This window comes from Plasmodium relictum (assembly GCF_900005765.1).
Source record: "Plasmodium relictum strain SGS1 genome assembly, chromosome: 14".
Lineage (NCBI taxonomy): Eukaryota > Apicomplexa > Aconoidasida > Haemosporida > Plasmodiidae > Plasmodium > Plasmodium relictum.
The window spans coordinates 2,405,023-2,421,597 of NC_041692.1; the positions used below are offsets into that span (position 1 = coordinate 2,405,023).

A 16,575-nucleotide genomic window follows, 5' to 3' on the forward strand; every position below is an offset into this window, starting at 1 on the left:
ATGACTCCTACATTTTACATAGGATATTTTATATATGTAATTTTTTTTTTTTTCTTTTTACAATTTTCCAGTTTGTCATGTATTTTTAATCAACAAAAAAATGTATTAAAATAGAATATTTTAATTTTTTAGAGCATTTTTTTTTTGTCCTCCAAAAAATAAAAAAAAAGAAAAATAAAATTGCACACAATTGGATTAATTCATTTTAAAAAGCTACTTTGATTTTACTTATATACATGTATGTATATATTTTTTTTTTGTATCAATTTTATTTCAAAATTTAGCTTTCACAGATGGTTTAAAAAGCAGAATCTACGACATTAGATACCTACAATAATTATAATTTAACAGATTATTAGCTATATAAGTCTTTTATTGGTTTTTTTGTTTCTTTGTTTTTTGTTTTTTGTTTTTTTGTTTTTTTTTTTTTTTTTACTTGTATATTTACTTACACCTTTTTTTTTTTTTTTAACTGTATTCCTGCTTACAACTTTTTTTTTTTCCTGCATATTTTTTTTTTAATTACCTGTTTGCAAAATGAAAAAAATTTCAGATTTTTACGCTTATTCTAAAGATAGATCAACAACAGTTTTTAATTTAAGGAGAAAAGTAGAAATTAATAAAAAAAAGGATGAAAGTTGTTGGTTGAAAAAGTTATATTATGATTTTGGGAAAACAAAGAAAGATACTTTTGAATATATAACTGAAAAAAAAAGACAATGGAAAATTAAATTTAGTAGTTTAAAATTCCCCTATTTTAAGTTTAATAATTCAAAATATGGAAATTTTCCATGGTATAAAAAATTATATTATTTAATAAGAGATCAAATTTATAATTTATTGAATATTACTGATGGTAAAATAGAAGAAAAAATTGAACACAGTATAAATGAAAATAAAATACCCAGAGAGTTTGCTAGTGAAGAAAAGTTTGATAATAAATCAAAACAAATACAAAAAAATTCCAATGATTCTATGTTTTACAAATATAGTAAAAAGTTAAAAAAAACAAAAACAAATGAGACATATTTTGGTGAACGTAGTCAATCAGAATTAATAAAAAGAAATATATCAAGTAGTATTATACCAATAAGGACAAATGGAAGTATAGTAGATGAAAATGTATTGAAAGACACAAGTTCAATAAGTAATATCAATGAGGAAGATTTTTGTGATGCAAAAGAAGCAAAAGAGATAGATAGTAATATTATTCTTAATAAAGATAATCATAACTTTTTAAATGTTGCAAATTCTCCTAAATTTAATATTAAAAATACTTGGGAAAAATTAAGTGGATTTATTTCATAAATTATTAAAATGTTTAAAAAAAAAATTGTTTATTTTCTTTGAATTTATTAATTAATTTTGTTGATATTATTAATAAATTATTTTCTTCTATATTTTTAAACAGTAGAGATATAGAAGAAATTGCTTTAGCATATAACATTTTTTTTTTTTTAAATAAAATTTTTAGATTTTTCTAAAATTAATGAAAAAAGTTAAATTTAATATATATATATATATATATATATATATATATATTATACACCTTATTGATGAAAGAATCCTTATTGCAAAATTTTATTTCTTAAGAATAACCATTTTTTTTAAAAATGAATTTCTAAAAATCATTTAAAATAATTTTTCATGAAAAAAAAAATAAATAAATAATTATTAAAAGAACTATATTGGTTTATCATTTATATCTTTAAAAAGAAAAGTAAATCGGTCTAATTAAAACACTTATAATTTAAAAAAAAAAAAAAAGGATTATACATTTATATATTTCTAAAAGGAATTACACACTTTTCTTCAACATTCTAAAATATTAATATTTTTATGAATTACGCAAAAAAAAAAAAAAAAAAAAAAATTAAATATAGAAAAATATATCAAAAATAATTAATGAAAGTAATAAAAAAAATAATAAAAAAGAAAATAGAAAAAAAAAATAACAATACATATTATTTGTGGAGAATTGATACACTGAAGAACAATAAACTAGTTAGAAAGATTTTATTAATTCTATTATTTCCTTAAAAACTTTAAAATTAATGCATTATAGAATAATAAGTATAGCAGCAAAGAAAAAAAAAAAAAAAAAATCAGTAAATATTCAATAAACATAGAAAACAAATCAGGATTATTAAATATATATGAAAAAAGAATAAAAGAAAGTAATAAAATAATTTGATAAAAAAAAAAAAAATTTTGTATTTTTTTAACACTTTACTAAATAATACTAGTTAATAAAATTAATTTTTATAATTCCCACATATCTATATCTATATATATTAAGTATTAAACATTTTGAATTTTCGATTTATTCTTATTTTCCTTTTTTTTTTTTTATTAATGACAGTAGAATAAAAAAAGGAAAAAAAAAAAGAAAATAATTTTTCTTGTATTATTTTTTTTTTTTTTTTAATATGATAAATTAATTCGTTATTAAAAATTAATTTTAATTATATTTAAAACGAAAAAAAAAAAAAAAAAAAAAGAGGAAAAAGAATTCAAACGCTACTACTCTGAATTTGAAATAATTGATAATATTGAAATAAATAAATTAATAATATCCATATATAAAGCTAAAGTGGCAAAAATATAATCATCTATTGAAAATTCATATTTTTTATGTTTTCCTCCTATAATAAGTTGTGTATCAACGATAATAGATATTGATAATATAAATGCGCTAATTCCAGAAAAAATTAAATTATAAATTTTACTACGAACAAAAATACCAATTATCCCAATAACAAATAATATTAAAAATGCCATAAAAAGGTAAACATACCAACCTGTAAAATCCCATTTTGTTTGAAAAGCAAATATAGTTAAACCTATAACTACAACCGCTGTTATCCCAAATGCATAGAAAAAAATTTCGGAATTAGTTCTTGCACTGGCTAATGAAACTATTAATGTCATACCAATTGTTATTAATAGTAATACAAAATAATTACTAGGATATTTTCTTGCTATGGTAGGAACGCAAGCTATAGTTATTAATATAGGTAAACTTAATACTATGCCAAGCACAAAAAACAATACATAATTTTTAATTAGGAATATTTTAATTGGTTGATGTAAAACTGCTAACGCCGAAAATCCAAAAGTAATAAGAAGTTGAAGTGATAAAATAGAATAAACTTTCCTGATAAATCCATGTCTTATTTTTGTTGAGGAAAATTCATTAAGTGAAAATTCATCGTATAATCCACCATTCGCTGTTATATTAGTTGGTGCATTATAATAGTAATCTTTTTGTTGTAATGGTGGTGGTATATCATATGGATTATTATTTACTTTATTTTGTCCATAATTATAATTTCCATGATTATATGCGGCACCATAATTCTGTGCTGGTGGAGGGGGGTTCACACCATCTCTCCCATTTGTATTATACATCTTTTTAATATTATATGCTTATTAAAGTTTATATGTATATATATATTCTGAATTAATTATTAAATATATTTTTATAAATACTTTAATATATACGTTCTTTCCTTTTATATTTAAAATTTTTTGTTAAAACTACTATGACATATGTATAAACCTTTCTTTAAACAAAAATATATTAACGGAGAATTCTATATAAAGGTTATTCTATATCTTAAAAACTGCATATATGCATATATATATATTTTTTTTTTTTTTTAATAGCCAAAATTTATATATTTACAACTTTTGTTCATATAATTTTATAACAATTTAATATAAAGATAAGAAAAAAAAGAGAAAAAGAAAATGAAACAGTTATTTTTATTTTATTATATTTTTTATAAATATTATACATTTTATTGTTCAATCATATATATCATAGTATATATACGATTCTATTTCTTCCTTTTATAAAAAAAAAAAAAGAGAATAAAAAAAAAAATTTATTCTTTTTTATATTTTTATAATAATACTTTATATAAAAATGTACAATTTTAATATTTGTATTTCATATTAAAAAGTAAAAAAATATAAAAATTGTTTTATATATTTTAATTGCTGTTAAAACTGCGTTTTTATTTTTTAATGTATTGCATGCATATTTAATTTATATATTTTACGAAAGTAAATAAAAATTTTAAAAAAATTGTATTCGGTAATAAAAAATAAGCCATTTTTTAGTGTACATGTACCTCTGATTTAATTATTAAAATATTTGATAAAAAAAAAATAATGTAAAAAAAATAAATATTAAAAAGATAAAAAAAAAAAAAAAGAAATAAAATAAAATAATAAAATAACAAGAGTAAAATAAAAAAGAAAAGAAAAAAAGTAAAATAAAAAGAAAAATTAATTAAAAAGAATAAAAGGAAAAAATTATGGATAAATTCCAGTTAAAACCAAAGAGGAAACTAAAAAAAATAAAGAGAAAATGATTAATAAAATAAAAAAGAAAAAAAGTAAAAAAAAAAAAAAAGTATATTGAGGAATAATTAATTAAAAATTATATTTAAAAAAGAATGATATAAAAAATTAAATTAATGTATTAATAAAATTCAATAATTATATAAAATTGAAAATGTAAAATAATAGAATATTAATGAAATTAATACATTTTTAATGGATTTTTACATAGTTTAAGTGCTAATTTTTTTAATTTTTATTTTAAAAATGTCTACATATATTTTTTTTTTCTGATGTGTGCATTTCAAGTGATTTATCATAAATCTATTTTTATGTAATACCAGTTAAAAGCATAAGAAAAAAATTTCATAATTTATAACTCAGTACAATGTACGATCATATATTCTTGATAAAATTTAACAAGAAAAGCATTTTTTTGAATATAATTATTACATATTTTTCTTAATATAACTCCTAGATATGAAAAACATCATCCTAGTGGCTATTTAAATAATATCTTTATTAAATAATTTTTCAAGAAAAAGAGAAACTCCATAAAATATATTCTATAAATAAAAGGAAATGATATTTTCTTAATTCAAAAATTGTACATTATAAAAACAAATTCTTAAAACTGAACATATCTAAACTAATTTCTAGAATTTTTTTTTTTTTTGTCTTAAAATTATAATTTTACTTTTTTTTAAATATAAAAAAAAAGAAAAAATATATAATTAAACATTTAATAAATAATTATTAAAGAATAGAAAAATTATATATATTCTTACATATTTTTTAAATTTTAAATAAAAATAAGACAACAAAAAAAAAAAACTCCAAAAAATGCACTAAAGGACACTTTAAAAAAAATTAATTCTTATCTAAATAAAATTTATTTTCTTAAGAGAATTATATAAAAAAACTTCAATAATTCTTAACTAAAAAAAGGAGACATATGAATATATATATGCACTTATAAAATTTTGCTATACTATTTAAATGAAGATAGAAAAAATGCTTACTAAAAATTTTATTGTAATGATCTAAGAAGTGTGATTGTTACATATAATTTTCTATAGAAATATTTTTTTATTTTAAAGGAAAATAAACATATAAATAAAACTTTTTATGGAATAATTTAAAAATATTAAATTTTCTTTATTCTATTATTAAAATATATAAAAATAATGTATTAAATTAAAAATGTATAAATATCACGTATTATATCCAAAGCAAAAAAAAAAAATAAAATAAAAATAAAATAAAATAATAAAAATACATTTTGAATGATTTTCATCTAATTTGTAAAAAAAAAAACTTGAACAAAAAAAAATCTAGGCTATAAATATATTAAGAACAAATCGAAGGTTTGTTTTCGTATTTCCTCTCTTTTTTTTTTTTTTTTGTTAATATGGAAAAAAAGAATATTATTTTTCATATATAATAAATTATAAAATATGTGTGTTATAGATAATATTCATTTAACATAAAATATCTTTTTTCATTCTCATTGTTTAAAAAAAAAAAAGTTGAACTTAGAGTATGTATTCCCTTAACATTAAAGGAAAAATATTTTAGTAAAATTGTTATTAGAAAGCAAATTTTTGGTACACTAAATTTCCTTTTTTTTTATTTTGTTATTGAATTTTTTTTGTTTTTTATACTTGTATTTATTTTGTAATAATTATTAAAAAAACATTTTTTTTATTTTTATTCTTCATGACTTATTTGAAAAGAAACAAGAATTTACTTACCTTCTTAAAAAGAAAAGCTCAAAAATATGAATTCAAGATTCTATAGTATTATTTTTTATACAATATATTTGATTTCGTTCTTATTGGTTATTTATTCATTGAATAAATATGAAAGGCAAAAAGTATCTTCAAAAAGAATAAAAAATATCTATCAATTTATTGAAGATAATTATCAAAAAAGACAAAACATAGATAAATTAAAAAATGGAAAAAAGGAAATAAATGATTCTAGTTTGAGCATAAATTTATATATTGTTTCTGCGTGTAGCAAAGAAAATTCTGATATATTTGGAGAAAAGTTAAAGGCTTTTATTGAACAAAAATATACCACTTACTATAAAGAAAAAGAAACATCATATAAATTATTTAATAAAAAAAATATTTTTTATGTTAATTTACATTTAATTAGTAAAAAAATTATGGAAAATGATAACAGAAAAAAATATTCTGATATATGTAAAAAACTGCATTCAAAAAATGAACCTCATGTTTTCATTGGTAATTATTATTATGTATATGTAAATAATAATTCAAAACAAGAAGAAAATTTATCCTTTATATTATCAACAACAAATATAATAGAAATTTATTATAGCAAAGGACAAGGAATTAAAAATAACAGTTATGAAGAATACATAAATGAGTCTTGGAATATTATAAAAAATACTTTTTTATTCAAAACAATGAATCGAATGTTAGAATTTACTCCCGAACTTGATTTAAATTTTTATTTAGCTAGTAGTCTATATAATGAAAAAAATTATAAAATAGAGGAGCATTCACTAGTCAAAGGAGAAAATGAAAAAAAAAATGTAAATATAAGTGATAGTAAAAGAGTAAGTGGAAATGAAAACAAAGTTAAAGATGATAATGAAGATAATAAAACAAATAATATTCATGATGATATGCATATTAAAAAAAATAATGAAAACTTAAAAATTCCTGTTTCTATTGCCACTTGGAATTTTTATGATGATTTTTATTATCCTTATATGAGAAATTTTATAGAAAGATTATTAAATGTATTTCAAATAAATATTTATCCTCAAATAATAGGTAACATAAATTTGTTTAAAATATCCGAAAAAGCTGATGTGTATATAAAAGAAAAACAAGTAAATCTACGAAATAACACTAGATTAATATTGTTAGATAAAGTAACTAAGTTTACAAATATATTTGATGATGTATCATTTGATAATATTTTAAAAAAACCTACGTATGAAATTCCCAAAAATATAAATTTAATAGTTATTTTTCCTAATGAAGAAGAAATTTTTTTTTATAATAATTTAAATGAAAAAATAGAAACAGCAGTTTCTTTTATAGAATGGGGTATAATACATATAAATAATTCATTCACACGTTTGAAAAAATTTGAAAAAAAAGAGAAAAAAGTTATAAATGTTTCAGCAGAAGCTCATGCTATTAGTGGAATATTTGTTTCTCACTTAAGAAGATTTTTAGGTTTATGTGCAAACTTCAGTGATTGTATTTTTAATATTTTTGATACTGATGAATATCAAATAAAATATTTAAGTACAATATCCAGAGATAGTGATAGTTCTATTTCTTATTCAATTACTACGAAGAATAACTTAGTTTTTTCATTTATTTATTATATTCCAATAAAAAATAGTATATCTGATTATGAGACATTAACATTAATTCGTGAAGCATATGAATATCATATAATGGAATCACTAAAAAATGTAAACAAATTTTTATCTATATCAAATATAAGTATATATATGAAGGTCCCCTTATATACACTTAATGTTTTTAACAACATTTTAAACAATATTGAATGTAGTTTAAGATATATGGAAGGACAAACTTGTAAATTTATTCATATAAATGAGATAGTAGAAAAAAAATTTGGGCATTATTTAAAAAATAATAATTATTATAAAAAAGAAATATACTTAAAGATTGCTTTAATTTTGGCACAATCTGCATATCAAGATTCTTTACAAGTAATTAAAGAATATATATATTCGCTAATATTCACATATTTTTATATACCAAATCAATTATAATATCATTATTTATGAAAATGATTCTTTTTTTTTTTTTTTTTTAATATATATGCATTTTGAAAAAAAAAATATTTTTACAAATATATGTGCAACTCATAATTAACATACTTATTTTTATATTAAGTACCCAAGCAGCTATTCATTATATGCATATAAATGAGTTTATATTCAATAATATATAATTTAATTAATATATATATACATGTTTTTTCTGCAGTTATTAAATGATGATAAATTCCATATATATGACATTCTATCTAAAGATTTTTTATTAGCTACTATGCTACCAATAGTTTTTCCTTTTGTTTTTCCAGTTGCATTTGCACTATTCAAGTTAGATATAATTATTTTTTATAAATTTTATCTGCAAAATTAATGTTTTAATTTTTTTTTTTTTTTTTTTTTTATAGAGAATTTTTTAAAAATATTAAAATAAGAAAAGTAAAAATGGATTAAGAATGGGGTTTTAATATTTCTTCAGTTCTATAATAGTACATCTGTATACTTTTTATAAATTTCTACTGTTGCATATATATATAAATTTTTTTTACTTAAGAGCATTCTTTCATATATCACTGTCATGTTTCTATATTTATGTGTTTGCCAATTTTGAAAATTTTTTATGTTGTATTTCTATGATACTTCTTTATAATAATAAATTTTTATTTCTTTTTTTGTTTTTATAGTTAATTATAAAAAAAAGTTTTCTTAATAATTAATATGCATACTATATATTTCTTTATGGATTTTTCTACTTTTCCTATTGATTTATACCTTTTTTTTTTAATTTTTTTTTCTTATATTTTTCACTTTTATCTATATAATATTCGATAGTAAAATAATAATTTTACTTATCATTAGTGTTTCTTTTTATTTCTCAGATAATTGTTCTTGGTTTTTTTTATATTTACAAAAAAAGTCACGGCACCATATACATATTTTAATAAAAAAAAAAAAAAAACACAAATATCTTCTCGGAAAAAGTATATAAAATGAAGAAGTTAATGAAAATTTAGAAAATATAAAATTAAAGATAAGTATTTATAAATTAGTGAAAATATAAAAACTAAAAAGTAAAAAGTTTAAAAAATAAATAATTTAAAAACTAAAAATTAAAAAATTAAGAAATGGAAAATAATAGTTTAAAAATTTAACAAAAATAATAAAGCATAAAAAATTAATAAGTGATAAATAAAAAATTAAAATTAATAAAGTAATGAATATTAAAAACTAAAAAATAAGAAAATAATCATTTTAAAAAAGTTCTTCGTATTTTTTCGAGTAATATACTTCATTAAATATATATGAAATATTTTTTTTAAATAAGTTTTCATAATAAGTAATAGCATTTTCTGTAGAGGACTCTTCTTTTTTTGCCTATAAAATAAATAGAAATTCAATTAAAGTAAGTATTATATAAGAATATATATAAATTAATATTACCTTTTTAGGGGTATAAAGAGTAACGTTTTCAGGCATTTCAAAATGAACTAGTTGAACAAAAATTCTATGATTTGTATCACTAAAAACTCTACATGTATTAGAAAACAAATCTGAAGCCAATAAGGGGCACAATCGGGTATACCTAAATATCATTGGACATATATATAAGCCATATCTAAAAAAGAAAAAAAATAATAAATAAATAAAATAAAAAATGTAGTAAAATAAAATAAATATTGATATAAAGAAATTATAAAATTTCATGTATTAGAAAAGTTTCTGTTATTTTTATTTTATTTTTTTTTTTTAAATTTTTTTCTTACTTTTCAATTATTGTTTTCTTTAAATGACCAATGGCAGCTCCTAATGGGAAGTTTTTTAATATTTCATTTAAACATTTTTTTACTTGTTCGATAGTTCTGATTGGGTGAATTTCTATATCACCTATAAGTAGAAAAGAAAAAAAATAAAATATAAAAATTAATATAAATATATATTTTTACACATTTAAATTTGCGTAAGTATATTTTTAGTTCATTAAAAATTATTACCTAAATGAGGGAAACCTAATTGTGATGAAGTAGTTACACCATATTTTTGTTCTACATTTAAACCTAATGAGAACATACTTGAAAAGACAACAATATTACAAGCACATAATGGTTGTAAATATTTATCTTCATAACGCAAGATATTGAGAGATATAGATTTTTGAATTAAGTGGCAGATTTCTCCTAATTTTAAATTTTTTAAAAATGAAAGATTTCTATTTTTTAGTTCTACAGCCATGTTGTACCTTCCTCCTTTAAACCTATATATTTGATCAACATTATCTTTCTTATTTTTTTTTCTAAAGCTTAAAATAGGTATAGAATTTTCTTCATTAGTTTTTGAAAAATTATCATTTTCTAACTTATTATTTAGCAAGGTATTTTCTGATATTGAAGATTGTAATCCATTTTCATTATTTTCTTTAAAGTTTTCATTTACTTCATCTTTCTGTTTATTGTTCCCTTGATTGTCATTTTCTGCTTTACAATATTGGTTTTTCATAATTTCTATTAAATAAATTAAAAAGCTATTCCATACGTTTTCATCACATGGAGCATCTTTATCACAAGGATCGAAAAAGCCTTTAAAATCTGCTGGTTCATTTTTTAAATAAACCACCCATGTATCAGAATTTTCTTCTTTTTCAATTATAAATTCTGGATAAGAACTAATATAAAAATAGATATTCTTTATAAACTTTGAGTTTATATTTAACTCTTTTAATTTTCTTACAACTTCCTTTTCAGTTGGTTTAATTCTTTCATCATATAGTGAGAGGATAGCATCATAAAGAATAGAATAAAGATTTAAGTTATTCGCAGATATACTTTTCGTTAAAGCAGTATTTTTCATATTATTTTTTTTTTCATTATAGTAATTTTGTAAATCATTGCAAGAATTGGAATTAGTCATTTTTTTTTTTTTTCTTTCTTTTCTGTTATTACCACTGTTATATATATTTCTTGAGTTTTGAAAAGATATTTCATTTTTTGATATGTTATTATTATTTGATTTTTGGAAATCTTTAAAAAAGTAATTTTTCATATTTTTAGAATTATTGTTTAGCACTAAATTATTAGAAAATTTCATCTTTTTTGAATTGCCCTTCTTATTATGAGTATTAAAACCATCCAATTTACTATCCTTTGAACTCACCTTTGTGACATTATTATTCATACCATTTGTATTAGCATTGTTATTACTTTCGTTATAATTATTATCATAGCTATTGTTACTATTATCCTTATTTTTGTTATTATCATTATAATTATAATTGTTATTTGTACTATCATTATTATTAATATTATTATTTGTACTATTACCACTATCATTATTATTATTGTTTTCTTTATTTTTATCATTGGTGTTGTCATTATTATTATTACTATTATTAATATAATCATTATTACAAATATTTATATTATTATCATTATTAATATAATCATTATTACTAATATTTATATTATTATCATTGTTATTACTATTATTACTACTACTATTATTGCTATCATTATTATTATTATTATTATTATTTGTATTATCATTATCATAAATTATATCAATATTATTTATATTATTACTATTAATATAATCATCATTATCATAATCATCATAATGATTATTATTTTTGTTATCCTTATTTTTGTAATTACTATTATTATAATTATCATATTTATCACAATCACTATTATTATTATATATATTATCATCATCATAATCACTATTGATTTTATTTATGTTATTACAATTATTATCATTATCGTTATATATATTATTGTTATAATTATTATTATTATTATTATTATTATTGCTAACATCATTATTTATAATATCTTTATTATTATCATAAATCATAGGATGAAAGTTGTGCATATTATTCACATGTGTCATATTACTTATAGCATTATTCATTTTGCTGGAAATACTCTCATTTGGAGAGTTTTTTATTTGATTTATATCAGTTAAAATACTATTTTTACTTAAAATAATAGTATTAGTTATATCATTATTTCTATCACTCTGAATTTTGCTATTATTATATATTATATTCATGTTGTGTGAATTTTTTAAAAATGGCCTGTTGGAATCATTCATATAGTTTAAAGATAATTTTATATTTTTATTATTATTATTTTCTTCATTTTTTAACTGGGCATTACTTTTAAACTTCTTATAATCATTATTACTTTCTAAATTTTTATGAAATACAAACATATCATCTTTAAAACAATTTGTATTATTAGTTTTTTTGTTCAGAAAATATTTCGACTTATTCGTTAAACTGTTCACATTTGTATTACTATGTGATTTTGTTAAATATTTTTTTTCTTCATTTTTCTTTTTATAAAAATTATTCATATTTTTATTACTACTTTTAGAATATATATATTTTTTATAATTTGCCCAGGATTCAGTATTTTTTTCACTATGTAATGATTGGTTTCTACTCAAATTTTTTCCTTTTTTATTTTCAAAATAAGCTTCATAATTGTTTAATAATAATCTATTCGAAGTTTTTTTAATTTCCACTTTATTCATTGTTTTATTATGGGAACAGTTATTTTTAATATCTTTTGTGATATTATTTTCTTCTTTAATAATTTTTTCTTGATTACAATCAAAATCATATGATAAATTACTTTCTTCTTCATTATTTATTTTTGAAGTAATTCCATTTTTATTTAATTCATATGGCATGGGAGTATAAAAAGATTCATCATTATTATAAATGCTTGTAATTTTGCTGAACTTTAAAAAATTATTTTTTTCATTAGGAAGGTTAGAGTTATGTTTTTTTGAATATATTTCATCTCCATTTCTATTTATTTGCCTTTCTAAATTATTTTTTTCTTGTTTAAGATGATTCTTTATTTCTTCATCAAAATATCCCACATATTTTTCTTTTGAAAATGATTCTGTTTCATTTTTATTCTTTAAATTATTCATATTAAAATTATTTAAAAATAAATTTACATTTAATGAGTTGTTATGAAAAATAGAATCTATATTATTAAAGCTGTTTAATAAACTATTTTCGTTATTAAAATTAGATATAGGGCTACATATATTATTCAATTCATTATTATTTTCTGTTTTAACATTATTTAAAGTATTATTATCTAAGTTAGATTCATCATATATAAAACATTTATTATTACTGTTATTATTTTGATTTCTTTTTAAAAATATATCTTTTTGTTCTACTTCATGATGATCACTTATTTTCTTATTATATGCATTAGAGAAAATTATATTTTCTTTATTTTCATATATATTTTCAAAATAATTATTTTTTTCTATATAATTATTAATTTCATTATTTGATTTTTCATATATTTCCCTAAAGTTATAAGGTACATCATTCATAAAATTCAAATCAACTTCATGTAAATTAATGCTATTTTCAGTATCAGTATTTTCTAAGTAATTTTTTTTTGTACTTTTAGCATTTAAATTACTATTACAGTATCTAGAGGATAATTCAAAACTCTGAGGAGAAATATTTTTCTCATTTATACGTGCATCAAAAAACTTGTATTCATTTACTTCATTAACAGAATATTTTAAAAAATTCGTTTCATACATATTTGACAAAATATTAGAATTTATATTAACTTTATTTACTTCTTTTTCAATTACTTCATTACTACTTTTATTATTATTATCATCATTATTACTATTAATATGGTTATTATTATTATTAATATGATTCTGATTATAATTCCTATTAATATGATTCTCATTATAATTTATATTGTTATCTTCCTTATTATTTATATTATTATTACTGTTACTATTAAAATTATTACTACTAGTAATATTATTATAGTTATTCTTATAACTATTATTATTAATACTATTAATATCATTCTTGCTATCATTATCATTTTTGTTAAAAGCTTTATTGCTGTTATTAATATTTTTTTTTTCATTGTCAAGTATATTATAATTCATGCAGTTATTGTTACTATTAAATAAATTATTTCTACTATTATGATAAATATCAGGACATTTTTTAATATTATCATAACCTTTATTATTATTAAAAAAAAATATGCTATTAAATAATTTATTTATGTTATTCATTTTGTCCAATGATTGATCTTCTAACATTTTTTCTTTATTATCAAACGAAAAATTCTTACAAACATTTATATTATTATTTCTTGAAAAATCTATTGAAGGTGCATCTTCATTGCTGAATTCTTTATTTACTATATAAGATATTTCCGATGACTTAATAATATGATTATTAAATTTTTTTTCTTTAAATTCCTGTTTTTTACTGTAGTTTTTAGTTCCAAAGATAATTTCATCTATTTTCAAATCATCTAAGTTTAAATTTTTATAATCATTATAATTTGAATAATTATCATTTTCATTATTGTTATTTATAGTATAATAACAAGGTTCTTTATTTGTTTTTGAATTGTAGTTTTTTATTTCTTCATTTTTTACATTTACAAAATTTTTATTCTTTTCTTTACTTTCATTTTTGTTGCTAATAAATGAACTATTCTTTGCATTATTTGTTATGTTATTAACTTCTAAAATGTCTTTTTTATTTTTACAATAATTCATATTTTCTTTCAAAAAATTAAGAATAATTTGAAATTTCTTATTTTGAGATAAATTTTGCTCTCTATTCTTTAAATGATTTAAAATTTTTTCGCACAAGATATTTTTTGAATGATTTTCTTTTGCATCATTATCTACGTTATTTTTACCTTCTACTTCACATAAATTAGAATTATTTTTCGTATTTTCTTCTTGTAAACTTAAAAAATCAAAAGTATTTTCACTTGATGAAAAAAAGTCCTCTAACAAATAGTTCAAAATTTTACTCGTCTGATCATTCTTATTTGGATTTTTATTATTATAAGAATTCGATTTTTTTGTTTTCTCAATATAGTCATACAAATTATAATTATTAATATGACAATTATTATCTATATAATCTTCTAGGTTTTCTTCATATGTCTCTTTTATATTTAATACGTATTCTGATTTACTTTTTAAAGCTTTCATGATTTTACATTTTGTGTTTCTTTTATGACCCTTTAATTTTTTTTTTTTTTTCTTAAAATCTTATATAACTTATTATTTTCTTTTTTGTATAGTATATAATTAAAAAGTTGTACTATTTATTTATTTAAAATTTCTTAATTTAAATAAAAGAGTAAATAAAAATTTTATAAAATTATAACTAAGATCTCTTAAAATTTTATAAAATTAAATCCTAAATATATAATAAATGAATCAATGAAAAATTTGAATTAAAAATTATTTAAATAATTATATTCTCTATTACACAACAAATATTTTTTAGTAGTAAAAAACAAAACAGAACATAAATCTTTTATGCTCTATATATGAAATTAAAAATAAATAAAAATTAAAAATATTAGCAAAGCATTACAAAAATATAGTTCAATTTATATTTTGTTATTTATAGCAATACAATATATTAAATAAATATGTTTCTTGCATATAAATGTTAAAAATATATATTTCTAATTATGCTATTATAATATATGCATAAAGCATTAAAGTTTAAAGAAAGATCACACATAAATTTTTTTTTTTGTTTTTAATAAAACATGAAATTATGCAAAGTATATATATCTATAAGAAAACATAAATATAAAAATAAATAGTAATGCAACAATGACTCTAAAATAAATATATATATGTTAAAATAATTAAAAAGGTTATAAGTTTTTAAAATAAAATTCTTAATAAATGATATGAAAATAGACATGAAAATTAAATTTTTTTAATATTTTAATGCCAAAGAAAAAAAAAAAAAAATAAATAAATAAAATAAACTAAAAAATAAATTCCTAAATTTAATCTAGTAATATGAAAAAGGTACAGAAACTATTATATTATTAAAAATTATTTAGAAATATATATAACTAGATAAATAACTATATATACATATAAAAATATATATATATATATTATATATATATATATATATATATAATATATATATATATATTATATATATATATATATATATATATATATATATATATATATATTATATATATTTAATAATAAAAATACATCATTGTAATATATATATATATATATATTATATAAATAAATAGTTTAAATGGAAAAAAAATGTATATAAACGAAAAATATAATTTAAAAATATAAATAATTAAGAAATAAAAAATATTCAATAAAATATAACATTCATCAATGTCAGAGAAAAAAAAGAATTAAAATTTAATATTAAAGAAAAAAATATATAATCATATATGAATGCAATAAAAAAAAAGCACATGTAAGAAACCATATGTAGAAAAAAATAACAGCATTCAAATAAAATTATATAAAAAAAATTTAAAAAAAAAAAAAAATGTATTCATGGTTATTATAAAATGAAAAATTAAAAAAAAAAAATGATAAAAATATAAAACAAA

At 17.8% G+C, this 16,575-nt stretch overlaps 4 protein-coding genes across 4 annotated transcripts; 2 read left to right on the forward strand and 2 right to left on the reverse strand.

Annotated features, from left to right (window-relative positions):
- Positions 1–537: 537 nt before the first annotated feature.
- Positions 538–1,308, forward strand: PRELSG_1463500 (conserved Plasmodium protein, unknown function; the record flags this gene model as incomplete). Its single annotated transcript, XM_028679737.1, has 1 exon — positions 538–1,308. One exon carries the CDS (start codon positions 538–540, stop codon positions 1,306–1,308), a length of 771 nt encoding a protein of 256 aa, XP_028535420.1.
- Positions 1,309–2,523: 1,215 nt separating this feature from the next.
- Positions 2,524–3,411, reverse strand: PRELSG_1463600 (bax inhibitor 1, putative; the record flags this gene model as incomplete). Its single annotated transcript, XM_028679738.1, has 1 exon — positions 2,524–3,411. The coding sequence occupies one exon, from the start codon at positions 3,409–3,411 to the stop codon at positions 2,524–2,526; it is 888 nt and encodes a 295-aa protein (XP_028535421.1).
- Positions 3,412–6,130: 2,719 nt separating this feature from the next.
- On the forward strand, positions 6,131–8,599 carry PRELSG_1463700 (conserved Plasmodium protein, unknown function; the record flags this gene model as incomplete). The annotated part of the gene is made up of 3 exons (XM_028679739.1): positions 6,131–8,080; positions 8,361–8,476; positions 8,554–8,599. The coding sequence occupies 3 exons, from the start codon at positions 6,131–6,133 to the stop codon at positions 8,597–8,599; spliced, it is 2,112 nt and encodes a 703-aa protein (XP_028535422.1).
- A 798-nt stretch (positions 8,600–9,397) lies between these two features.
- Positions 9,398–15,166, reverse strand: PRELSG_1463800 (conserved Plasmodium protein, unknown function; the record flags this gene model as incomplete). The annotated part of the gene is made up of 4 exons (XM_028679740.1): positions 9,398–9,520; positions 9,587–9,761; positions 9,910–10,030; positions 10,138–15,166. The coding sequence occupies 4 exons, from the start codon at positions 15,164–15,166 to the stop codon at positions 9,398–9,400; spliced, it is 5,448 nt and encodes a 1,815-aa protein (XP_028535423.1).
- Between the last annotated feature and the right edge of the window lie 1,409 nt (positions 15,167–16,575).